The 12,724-nt window shown below is 50.5% G+C and overlaps 1 protein-coding gene across 7 annotated transcripts in view; it reads right to left on the reverse strand.

Moving 5' to 3' along the window:
- The window catches only part of Dora (zinc finger SWIM domain-containing dorado), a 254,430-nt gene that overhangs the window by 87,948 nt on the left and 153,758 nt on the right, over positions 1-12,724 (reverse strand). For all 7 annotated transcript variants that reach the window (XM_075879288.1, XM_075879287.1, XM_075879290.1 and 4 more), the window contains exon 18: positions 10,269-10,675. In XM_075879288.1, the coding sequence (XP_075735403.1) occupies positions 10,269-10,675 (407 nt within the window). The remainder of the gene's footprint in view (positions 1-10,268; positions 10,676-12,724) is intronic.

Consider the following 12,724-nt stretch of genomic DNA (forward strand, 5'->3'; position numbering starts at 1 on the left):
AATGCACTTCGCTATTTCATCTAGCATTACCTCTTTCACTCCGTATAGGTTGGCCTTCCATTATATGCATCCAATCATATCCCGCATGAAATTGGGTGAATTTTCGGCTTTGCTGGACACGGGCGCTAGCGCCTCGTTGTTTGGCGAAGCCGAAAATTCACGGCCGGCAATGGTGACCGGAATGAACGGCGCGTGCGTATCAGCAAGAAAAGTGCTTGCCCTGCACGCAGAGGGAAGAAGCAAAGGTTGGGTCGCTCGTGCATTCACGAACGACCCGGAAGCCCGTTTCCCTACCTCGCAGGAGGCCTGGATCCGGTGCATTCCCTTCGTTGTTCGGCGAACAGGTGTTTTTCCACTTGCAGAAGCACTCAGTGCGCTTGCGGGACAGCCGAACGACATTCACCCTTGCGAAAGGCGTGGCCCATTCGGCAGGCGCTGCAAGGTTGACTGTCCGATGGGGAGATCGAATGAGACGCTGCCGTCTTGTTCATCTTCCAGGGCTCAATGTTCCATTGATTCTCGGTCGGGACTTTCTCCTTAAAACCGGTATCGTTGTGGACATTGCGAATGGCGGCTATCGTGATGGCCCATTTTGCCAACTCAAGCCGTTCATCAGCCCGCCGGCGCTTACCGTCGCCTTTGCGGCAGAAGCGCCGGAAACGTGCCCTGCGCAGAGTTCGGGGCCAAGCCCCCGCTCACCGCATTTCCCCTCTCACAGTCCCCTTCGGGAACGAGAGGCTTGGCACGAACCGTGTCGTGCGCCAACTCCGGGGTCGTACCTTGGCGTTCCGCGCTCGTCGGCTTGAAACCCCTGTGTTGATCGATCGACACGACACGAAGAGGCACTACATCCTTTGGTCGCCTGCGCGACTCAGTTGGATGAAGCACAGAAGGCTCGTCTGTCGACACTGTTACATCAGTACGACGAGCTCTTCACCGATCAACCTGGCTGCACCGATTTTGTGAGCCATGTGATCGAAGCTGGTGACGCGCTTCCTTTGAAGTGTAACCCCAGGCCCGTCAGTCTCGCCAAAAGGCAGATTATCGATGGGTTGCTAGATGACATGCTTGCGGCTGGCATTATTCGCCGCTCGTCTAGCTCCTGGGCGTCTCCAATTGTGCTGGTGCCTAAGAAAGATGGCAGTCATCGCCTGTGCGTCGACTATCGCCGTCTGAATGGAGTGACTCGTAAGGATGCCTATCCGCTCCCCACAATAAACTCCATCGTAGGTAACCTGGGTGATGCACGGTACTTTTCCACGTTGACGCCTCTAAAGGTTACCTACAGGTCCGGATGGGTAACTGTGACCAGTGTAAAACTGCGTTCACGTCCCACAGAGGGTTGTTCGAGTTTACTCATATGCCCTTTGGTCTTTGCAATGCTCCTGCGACGTTTCAAAGACTCATGGACCGCTTCCTCGGGGAAGCAAAGTGGTCATACTGCATGTGCTACCTCGACATCGTGATTTATTCACGAACCTTCGAAGAGCACTTGGCCCATGTTGCCGATGTACTCGAGAGGGTGAGGACCGCCGGGATAACATTAAACCCCGCTAAGGTCCAATTAGCGCAGACCCGTGTTCAGTTGCTCGGGTTTACGCTGGGCGAAGGCTCCATAGAGCCGGATCGGGAGAAACTTCGAGCTATTCTCGATTTTCCCGTGCCCAAGGACGTACGTGGCCTTCGCCGCTTTTTAGGAATGGTCATTCCGTCCTGTGCCCGACTGCAGGCGCCCTTGAGCAAACTCTTGGGTAAGTCTGCTGAGTGGCGATGGGGACTTGAGCAGCAGCAGGCGTTTTGCCGACTGTCTAACGCCATAGCGGAGACAGCGCAGCTCAAGCTCCCCGACCTGACCAGACCGTTCGTTGTACAAACTGATGCGAGCGATCTGGGTTTAGGAGCTGTTTTCCTACAGGAATACGATGGCGTGTTGCAGCCGTTGGCCTTTGCCAGCCGCTCCTTAGTCTCTGCGGAGAAAAATTATTCCGTGACCGAAAAGGAGTGCCTCGCCATCGTGTTAACACTGCGGAAGTTTGACGTCTATCTTGATGGGACGAAATTCGTAGTGCAAACGGATCACAGTGCGCTCAGCTGGCTGATGCGGCTCCGTGAGCCTGCCGGCAGGCTGGCGCGCTGGGCTCTCCTGATACAGCACTATGACTTTTCGGTGCAGTATCGAAAGGGGAGCACCAACGTGGAAGCTGATGCGCTATCTCGTGCCCCATTGTCGGCCGAGGACCTTGATCCCGGTGCGACAGCCGCTAGCGGTGCCTTAGCACATGCAAGCGTCGGGGGCGAAACAGCAGCTTCGCCGCCATTCGGCGAGAAGGGTGAGTCCCCATGCGGACAAACCCTGGCTGCTAACTAGGTAAGCGGCGCACCGCGAAGCAGCCGAGCGGGGGAGCTTTCCGAAGGCCACGAAGCCGAGAGTGAACCCGTAACGCCGACTCAAGCGGTTGTTGCTGCGGTCCTGAGTGGGCGCGATACCGGACTCCCCCATTTTGGGAAAATGGCATCGCTTTCAGCAGAGAAGAGCTTCTGAAGGCCCAGCAAAGTGACCCGTTTTGTCACGAAATGTGCGACGGTCTCAGAGAGATGGAGCGCCGTGACGCTGCTTGTCCTGCAGCGGGTGCCGATAGCAACTGTCTCGACGAGACGGAGCGCCGTGACGCTGCTTGCCCTGCAGCGGGCGCGAATAGGGGGCTCGAACCAGCGTGTGTCGCTGAGTCCCCGGCGGACTCATATTTGCTGGACCATGACGGGCTCCTGCTGAAGTATATAGCCACTGACGACGAGTCCATAGACCCGTTTAAGGTGGTTCTGCCCAAAAGTCTGAGAGCCGCACTGTTGCGATCCTCTCACGACGAACCCATGGCTGGTCACCTGAGTGGCTCGAAAGTTTTCGCAAAACTGAGCCGCGTTGTGACCTGGCCCGACATGAAGCGAGATTTTTCGCTATTGCCGTTCTTGCTGCGCCTGTCAAACGGTGAAATCAAGGGGTGGCAAACCGCTCGGTCTGATGAAACCGATTGTCAGTGAGCGTCCGTCGCAAGTGGCCACCTGCGATCTAATGGGACCATTTCCCAGAAGTAAGCAGGGGTTCATTCACCTGATGGTAGTCGTTGGTCACTTTTCGAAATGGGTGGAACTTTTCCCACTTCGAAAGGTGACAGCGCGAGCGGTGCTTGAGAAGCTGCAGGAAGTGTTTTGCCGGTTCGGCTTCCCGGAAAGGCTCATCACTGACAATGCTTCGCATTTCACCGCTCGGTTGTTTGGTGTCACGTGCCGTTCCCTCGGAATTGATCACTGCACCACTTCACCCTACCATCCCCAGTCCAATTTGACGGAGCGCGTCAATCGTACGCTCAAACCGATGTTGGCGGCCTTTGCCAAAAGTCAAAGGGACTGGGCAGACCATTTGAGTGAGCTCGCGTTCGCTATTCGAACATCCGAGAGTCGCTCAACTGGTTTCTCGCCCGCCTTCTTAAATTTTGGAAGGGAGTTGGCAAATCCCACCCAATGCCAGCTCGAGGACGAGGAGGCGCCGGCAGACTGCTCTGCTTATGCGTCGGCACTTCGGGACAGGCTTTGTCGAGCTTTCTGCAAAGCAAGGCAAAGTTTGGCGTCGGCCAGGGCTCAGCAGAAGGCCCAATATGACCGCAAGCATCGCGACCTAGTTTTTGAGGTGGGCGATCTTGTCCTGAAGCGCAACCACGCCCTTAGCGATGCCAGTAAGGGGTTCTCAACCTCGCTCGCTCCTAAGTGGCTTGGTCCGTACCGAGTGGAGAAAGCTTGCACTCCACTCGCGTACTTGCTGAAAGATCCCCATACGGGAAAACTCAGCCGTGCCCATATCGCAGACCTGAAACCCTTTGTATCACGGTCTGACGAGCTCGTGCTAGAGCCTTGCGGCACTTCCCGCCAGCGACGGGGCACACCCGGAGCGGCGGATCGCATTCGGACCCCGCGCCGGTATAATCTAAGGAAGCGGTCACCTTTTTGATTTCGCGCCGGACGGCGGACTTCTCCGCAACCGAAGGCCCTCAGTTTACAGTTTGGTCTCTGTAGGCTGGCTTCTTTCAGACCACTGATCGGAAAGAAGCCGGCCCCCGCCAGTTGCTGCAAGTGTTTTACTTTTTGTTTTCATTCTTGTCTAGCGTTCAAGTGTTAGTTTTTTTTTTTTTCTTTTTCATCAATCGCTCTAAGAACGCGCCTCTTCTGCACGAATGCGTTCATTTTTTTTTCTCTTTCCCCTCCTGTTATTTTTTTTCTTTCTTTTTTTTTTCGCTCTCCGCGCCGTGCGCTGAACTGTCTCCACTGGCAAGCGCGATGTGGGGGTGAAGGGGGACCCAGGAAACGACGAATCAGTGTCAGTGGCGTGTGTTGTGGTGCCGTGATTGGGAAAAGGGCGTGATGTGAAGTGACGTAAGTGATGGTACGCGCTGTGAGTGGAGTTTGATCGCCAACAGATCGGGGGGCGGGTTGGTCACCACGGCTGCGAGTCTGCGCGCCAGCAGTGCGGCCTCTCAGTGTGGAATCGACGACCCTGGCTACAAGTGGTGATTTTCCCGTTCCGCCTTCCGGCATGTCTACGGTTCCGGCGAAGTCAAGATCACCTGCCCGCCGGCAGGAGGTGAGGATGGCAGGGACGCGGCGGGCGCGCAAACCACCCGAGTCCGCGGCCCCGGCGCCTCCATGCGCGAAAAGGCAAGTACGAAGCGTGGCCACTTGGACGTGGCAGGAACACCAAGATATGCCCAGGTGTTTTGTGAGCGATTTGCTGTGGAAGGCTCAGCGGCGAGTGCGACGTGAGGCTGCCCTTGATAAGGTGCCGTTGCCATTTCGCGGCCACACCATCACAGAGCGCGACGTGTTTGCGCGAGGTGCCCGGCTGCCAGACCCACCTGGGGTGCGTGTGTGCTCATTGTGCGGGGTCAACGTAGACGCGAACAGCCATTTTCGGGGAAGCCTCCACGCGGGAAGAGCCCAGGCGGCGCGAGCCTCTGGGTGTAGCAAGTCGACGCCGGCCTCGTCCGTGCCACTCACGGCGCTCCCCGACGAAGACCTGGCTGCTTTCTGCCGGAAAAGAATGCGCAAAAACTTGGGCTTCGCGGCCCTCGTTGGCCGAGGTATTCCGTCGGCTGACGTATCTGCGCCGGACGGTAACGGCAACGGCGACACCAGCGCAGACTTCCTCGTCAGTTTTGATGAAGACTTTATTTGACTTTGTGTGTGTGTGTTTTTTTTTCCTCGTGTTACCCGTGTTCGTTCATGTATTCTTGTACTTTCGCTACTCGTTTTTTTTTCCCCTTCCTTTCATGAACATAAAGCTCATGTTGTACCTTTAAAGCGTTTTCATTGTAGTTTGTGCTGCAGCAACTGGGTCGGGAGAGGCCACTGTCTTGCTCATAGCGGTGTCATTTTTTTTTAACTGCATGAGTAACGCCCGGCTGCCTTTTGCAGACCGGTAAAGGGCGAATTTAGGAGAGGGAGTGTGGGAATTGAGGCTAGCCCGCTGCCTTTGCGCGGGCTTTGCTGCCTTTTCTGCCGTTCTCATGTCCCGACATGTCTGCCCTCCTTTGCTGTCTGCCGTGGTGGGAGAGCGGAGTGACGTTTAACTCCCTCACCCGGAAGCGGATGTTGACTGTGGCGCCGCGCGCGGGGACTCCCGGGTAGTTTTCACGCGCTGCGTCGGGAGCGGCCAGATACTCTCTGGGACAGCAAACGGTGAGCCACGCAATCTTTGCTGTCCGTCGACTCCCGTCGCTCGGGGGCTCGTCGGACTTCGCTGACGGCGCCTCGCGCCCGAGGCGACCGCTCAGCTTTTGTTGCCCCGCTGCGAAGGGCGGTACAGTGTCCTAGTGCGTGGCCTAGCTACGCCGACCCGTATCCCTTTGAAGCCAACGCGAGCGCCTTTTGCCCTCGCACGAGCAACCGGGCCTTTGTCCCGGTGTCTCCGTGGATCACCTTTACCGCGGAGACGTGCTCGTGGCACCCTGTGTAGTACTTTTGTGCCCGTGGCGTGGATAAGCCTATTTGCTTTCCCGCCGCGCCTTTGCAAAGGGCTGTACTGCGTTTGGTGTTGCCACAATAAAGTGTTGCGACTTTGAGCAGTATCGTGTTCTCGCCACGGCGACTGTTAACGCGTGCCCTGCGGCTCGCTAAGACTAGACCCACGCTGGTGGCCGTACTCCTTCGGGATACGTGTACACCACAAGGTGGAGCGTTGAGTGAAGGGATGTTCTAGAATACGGGCCTCAGATGTTGCACAGTCCTCGCAGCCACGCGTAGAAATGTTTGACAGAAGCAAATCAAGACTCATTCAAGCGAAAAGAAGCCAGAGAAAAACTGCGAGGGCAGAGGAGCCTGCTGCCCGCATTAGTCCTAAGGGCTCTACGAGTAAGCTACAAACATCAAAGGGGAGAAGAATGCAAACCGTACTAGCTACCTCATTACCGATTAAATATATTGAGACAGGGCCAAAATGAAGCAATCAAGTCCGGGATGGAGGAAGAAGGATGATGCTTCCAAGGTGAACACAGCCAAGGCAAGAAATTCAATTACGAAAATTCTCAAAATAAGCTACACCAGAAGCTCGCAGAAGAAACCATGTTTCTGCCAATGAAACCTGATCACCGAGAGCGCAAGTTCACCGAAGGCGACGCGTTCGAAGGCACGTATATGGAACAAGCGTCGGAAGCACCGTTGGAAAACCAGATGCAAGAGCGAACCCGGATGGTTCCACGTGGATTGACTTGGTCCTCAAATTATTAGTGATGAACATTGTCTGTTTAATGTTTACAGCAACAGTGATATTGCTCATCATGAGGCCACACTGGCGGGGGCGTGGAGGATGTTGCAAATTGTGTAGAGGATGAGGAGCGACATTATCATCATCGGGGATTAGAGCAGTGCATTCGCAATAAAGATGATGTCGACGGGAGGGCTTCCCCATGGGCACGGCCGCTCGTCCTTTTCTCCACAACAATAGCTAATGTTTTAAACAAAAATATAGCAGTTAATTCCTCGTGAAAAGGAGCTTTACTTTCAAGGTTCACCATTCACTAGCACTATCACTAGCACCATTCACTAGTACCATTCACTATCGACTAGCACTGCATGTGCTAGCTTGCTCTCGCCGATGCAGCGGCCATGAAAAACGCCACACTGCCGATTTTTGTTGACATCTCACTAGCACTATTCTCGTATCATTTCTCGGTGCTTTCTGACATTAATGAAAAACAATAATCTACTTTATAATATAAATACTGCATGAAAAAAATTGTATTCTTTAATTTAAATGGTAAAATGATCAAATTACGCCGCATTTTCGTACAGCACATGGCGGCTAGTAGTAGCGCGATGTTCGCTAGTCTAGTGTGTTTCTGTGAGGTGTCCCAATGTGAATGTTACATGAAATAGTTATTTTTTAGTCCACTTTATCTCTGGAAACTGCTGTGGGTGATGCCCAGCACGTTCGAATAGTTTTTATTGCTGTACTGTGTGCGATGTCTTGGATACATGAGTGTCGACCAAGGGACGGTGATTTGCTCAGCTCCAATTCTTCCAATTGGAGGTAAGTAATGCACTTATATATTCCAAATATAAGTGAACGTTTGGCCTGAATGCTCATGGGTTTCATTAATCACGCTGTCATGCTACCTGACTGTACGCAATTATATATAAGTGATCGGTTTGTTTAAGCAGCCTTTGCCTCCAATAATCCTATGGTGCACATGCCTCTATGCCAGTGGTTCTCCGCCACTGATGTGTCGGGGACCCCTTGTGGACTAGAGAAAGTGATGGGGGACCCCTTGCAGTGGAGAGGAAAGAGGGGGGGGGGGGGGGGGACACGGAATTAACACAGCTGGAGTGTGAAACAGGTGCCTTTTATTGCTACCAAAAACTTCCCACAAACGTGCCACATCCCTTTATTTTGGACAGTATCTATATATGGCACAGTCACGCTTAAATGAAAATGTGGATGAGGTTTTCAAGGATCACAGAAATGGCTTCGCGGACCCTCATTTGAGAACCGCTGCTCTATGCAACAAATGCCAGTAGTTGCACATGTTTAGAGTTAATTCATATAACGTCTCTTTTAAGCAATTCAAGCCCGATATAAATAATCGTCTTATACCCACAAAAAAGTCAAGTTGGAAACTGTGAGCATCAGTGGCGTGTCCAGGGCGTAATACCGTATCTGCCCCCCCCCCCTCCCCTTTTGCTGTGGTATGCAGGATGCAATATAACACTCAACCACATATCGTCTGGCCTGGCCTCCACTTCAGATCAAGGAGGTTTTTCCCCTCCCCTTGAAAAAAAATTTATGCCTATGCACCTGGTTCAGTTGTTCTATTTCTTGAGTGAATGCAATTTTGTTCTTGCTTATTTGGCATTCCCTCTCTCTCTCTCTCTCTCTTTTTTTTTTTTAAGAATGTTTGGCCTAGTGGACCAAGACCAAGCACTGAGATGTGATGGTGGCTGCCCATGGGCTACAGAAGATATAAAGAGGACATGAAGCAGGCCAAAGACTAATATAGAAGGCAATAAATAATTTGCTAAAACATGGCCTCCTTATTGCATCAGGACAGGCACTTATCCTTGGGAACATCATGCTTTCTGATTTGGAGCGTCCCCGATATCTTGCCGGAACGACTGTCAGTTCCTGCAGGAAAATTTCGCGTTTCCGGAGGGAACGACTTCTATTTCCAGCGAGAATTGTTTTCATTTCTGGCTAGAACGGCTCCCATTTCCGGCCAGAATGATTCCCATTCTCGGCCAGAACGGCTGCCATTTCCAGCCAGAATGGATTCCATTTCCGGCACTAAAAAATCTGGCTGGAAACTATTTTCTGTCTCATAATCCAGCCAAGACTGGAAATGCTTTCCAGCTGGGTATTTCTTAGCATTTTTGGGCATATCGTATTTAAAAAAGGGACAATATCGCGCGCAGTTCTAGAATGTTTCGCACTGCTCCTTAGTCGGGGCCAAGATGTGCTTTGGGGGACATCTTGTCATTAGGAGAAGCTCTGCAGCAGGCACCAGCACACAGTCCCCCGGCGAAGTGTGAACCTAACACGTAACCAGAGGAGCTATAGGATTTCACACAAAGGTCAGAAGCTATGCACACTTGCGGTGGAGGAGACAACTCGAGGATGTAAACAAAACAAACCCATGAATGGCTGCGGATGTCTCAGGCTGACGCAAAACATCGTCACCATAAAACTTGAAGCTGATGTGCCGTCATCCTCGAACTCTAAGCTCGTCCTCACTCGGTTCAGGTGGGGTTGCAAGACAGTTTCAAGCAGCACATGTGTTTTGCAGCGCTGGTGCGTACACATGCGCGCGTGATGACTACGTCATACGAGCGACTAGTGACACTATATGAGATCCTGTGTTTGATATAATGATGCGAGAAAAACCAAAGCTGCTGGAAACTCTCAGAGAAGGCCATCTCGAATCTTTAAACACGGGGCGAACTTTCATAATTATTTTAACGCAATAGCATTAGAGAGCTCGTGTGGCAGAAATTCCACCGTCGACATCGGCCTCGTTAGTTGTGAGCGAAAAATCGTCCGTGAAAGAAAAAGCTCATTACAGAGATCGCTGCGGGAGGCCACTACTTGTCCATGCATTCGCGTGGGATCACACTGAGAAAGCCGTGCATTCGAAGAAAAAAGAAAGAAGAAGTGCCCAAGGTCACGAGGCGCGAGTAATGTAGTTTCTTTGCCCCTTCCACCTCTCCCTGCTTAGCTTCCAGGGTTTTCGTCGGGACGAGAGAAGAGAGAATGCAATTGTAGCATGCGACAAACCTTTGTAACTCCACTCGCACTGGACAAATTCTTAAAATTTTTGAGCCATTGAATTCATGAGGCAATAAGCTCTTCTAGTGAATGCATTCCATGGTTGCTTGAAAAAGTATATCAGGGCCCCTTTAACGCATTTTGTTCGACAGGTGTCATGATGAAAACGAGCCCATTCGGCAATTTGTAGGCACATTTGGGAGGCCTCAAATTACATCGAAAAAGGCCGGGATAGTGCAGCCATCGCCGCTAAGACCACACAGGAACTTTAAACAGCTCTAAAAATGGACAACTATGTCCATCTAGCAGAAAACATATCATGCCTTTCCAGAGGCGTTGATTAAGCAAACAGCAAATCCTAAATAATGTGCTGCCATCTGTGAGGAAACGCCATAAGTGCGTTTCAAGCTTCTTTTTTGCAAAAGGTAGACAACTGTAGACAAGTTATTGCAAGTTGCTGTACCTGTTGTGCCGATGAGATTTGACCCTTGCTCCCCCAGAGGGTTCCTGGCGCATCCCTCCAGAAGCCAAAGGAGGTGGACTTCCAGATTCAGCTGTTGCAGCTACCGTGGCTCCTGATGCTGCCACAACTGCAGTGGCATCACCAAGGCAGTTGGTTGCACTAACACAGCTGGTGGAGTCTGTGCTACGTTCTGCAGCACTGCTTGTAGATGGTGAAGAAGTAGATGGTGCCAAGTCATCCGCCTTTGTCTGTGGCGTGCAGGAAGGGCTGCCAGATGTGCTCTCAGATGCAGGAATTGATGCATTTAGCGCCGCTGCCACAGGGGTAGTAGAGGTGCTGTAGTAAGAACTAAGTGGCGGGCTTTTATACATTTGGTGGACCTCTTTGTCCAGCAAGCGATCCATAATCTGCAAAAAAATTTTGGAGCAAAAAAAAAAAAAGAAAATGAAGGACAGGTCTAACCAGCAGAGCATACTTTGAAGCTCATTCATATTTCAATGTGAACGGTGCATTTAGAATACGTTAAAGGGAAATGCGGGTCGAAAAACCCCAGTTTTCTAAAAAACTTGATTTTTTTATTTCACTTGTTTTGATAAGATTAGTACCTAAACTGTTCTAAAAAAATATTGATATCGAGACTCAACTAGAATTGCTTTAAAATTGAGTCTAAAGAGCACAATGTGACTGTTCAAAAGGCTAAAAGTGTGCAGTCATGTGCAGCTGCTCGCCATTGTCGATTATATGAGGCAAAGAGCTGAGCCTCACTCCTCAAATAAGGACAGTTTCCCTCACTGTTGCAGTGCAAGAAATAATAAAAAGAAGCATGCTTTTGCAGCATTTTTCGAGTGCCGCGACTGGCTTTCAAGTCACGTGGTAGAGATCAGGGACCAACATTGGACGCTGCGTACCTGCGTGTGCTGTAAAGCCTACTTGCAGGGTCTGTGTCTCTTCGAACAGAGCAGCTGAACGCTTTTCTCGTGGGTTTATCTTTGCTATAGATTAAGAAAGCCATATCTCACGCGATAGCTACGGTGTGAACGTGAAGGCTGTTGTGGTGGCGCGCTCTGGAGGAATGGGCTAGGAGCAGTTGGTTTGATTTGTAGCAATTCTCAGCTTGCGAAAGCCAATGCATCATAAGTCATTCACAGCCATCAGCCAGAAAGTCCATGATGCGGCAATGGATGCCATCTGCGCCAATCTAGCAAAGTCGAGGAGCTCACAGAAAGGAAAGTTAGCAGGGATGATATTGCTGTTATGTACGACGGTACGTGGCACAAATGCGGCCATAGGAGCCACAATGGCATCAGCACTGTTGTGTCCCTCGACACTGGACTTTATTTAGATTTCAAAGTCCTGTCGAACTTCTCCCTAGCTTGCAGTCAGCCCGAGCTCTCCCAGAGAGATCAGAAGTTTGGCAAGAGTTTTATGGCCCTGTCTGTGAGCGAAATGTCTGTGAAGAGTCAGCTCGAAAGAGCCTTGAGCGACAAGCTCATGCTGCTAGTGCATTTTAGTGGCAGCGGCCACTACAAGAAGGACTGTTCTTTTCTGTGTGTAAATTTCATCGCACTTAATTATATTTCATAAATAAACACTCAATTTCAACTTTAAAACGCGTTTTTCTCAAAACAAAAACTTTGCCTTTTTTTCCCCATGTGCCCCTTTTTCGCGTACGTCTGGTGCTCCGATATGCATAAATTTTTGCCCAATTTTTTTTTCTTCAAATTATTGGAAATGCAATTATCTTGATTAAATTTCCATATTGTTATTAATAATAATTTTTATGTAAACCTTTACTAAGGTACGAGAAATATGGCATTTTTCATGTCTATTATTTTTCACATCTATTACATATTTTGTATGCACTTCCTAATCACTTTTATGCATCTAATCACTTTTATGCATTCTAGTTATGAACTATCAATGCTAAAAAATTATGGAAGTTTAGTGATTAAAAGAGGGGGGGAGGCAAAAGGCTCAAAGGGACACTAAAGGCAACTATGACGTTGACTGTTGTGTTGAAATAGCAGTCCAGAAACCTCATAGTGTTACTCTTGTGCCAAGGAAGGGCTTATTTTGAAATAAAACAGGGTTTTAGTGGTCCACATTGAATTGGCGCACTTCAAATTTCCCGCCTCAACGGAACGTCTGATGTCACAGTTGCCGTGCACAACGTTGCCCAGCTTAGATGCGCGGCCGTTGACACTACAGTAGCAACAGAGTGAAAGCAGTGATAGCCACAGCATAAATAAAGGCCATTCAACAATTTTGAGCCATGGCCTTCAAAATTGCAGGTGTGCTTGGTTCAACTGCGCCCCACTAGATGGAACGACCAGTTCAGTTTAACCACAAGAAAACAGTTATTGAACCACTTGCACCATTCCCCATAGAAACGACCGCCGGTTCTTTATTCAATGAATGAAACAGAAACTAACAAGCAGCATTTTATGGCATCTCTT

Source organism: Rhipicephalus microplus, chromosome X, assembly GCF_043290135.1.
Source record: "Rhipicephalus microplus isolate Deutch F79 chromosome X, USDA_Rmic, whole genome shotgun sequence".
NCBI lineage: Eukaryota > Metazoa > Arthropoda > Arachnida > Ixodida > Ixodidae > Rhipicephalus > Rhipicephalus microplus.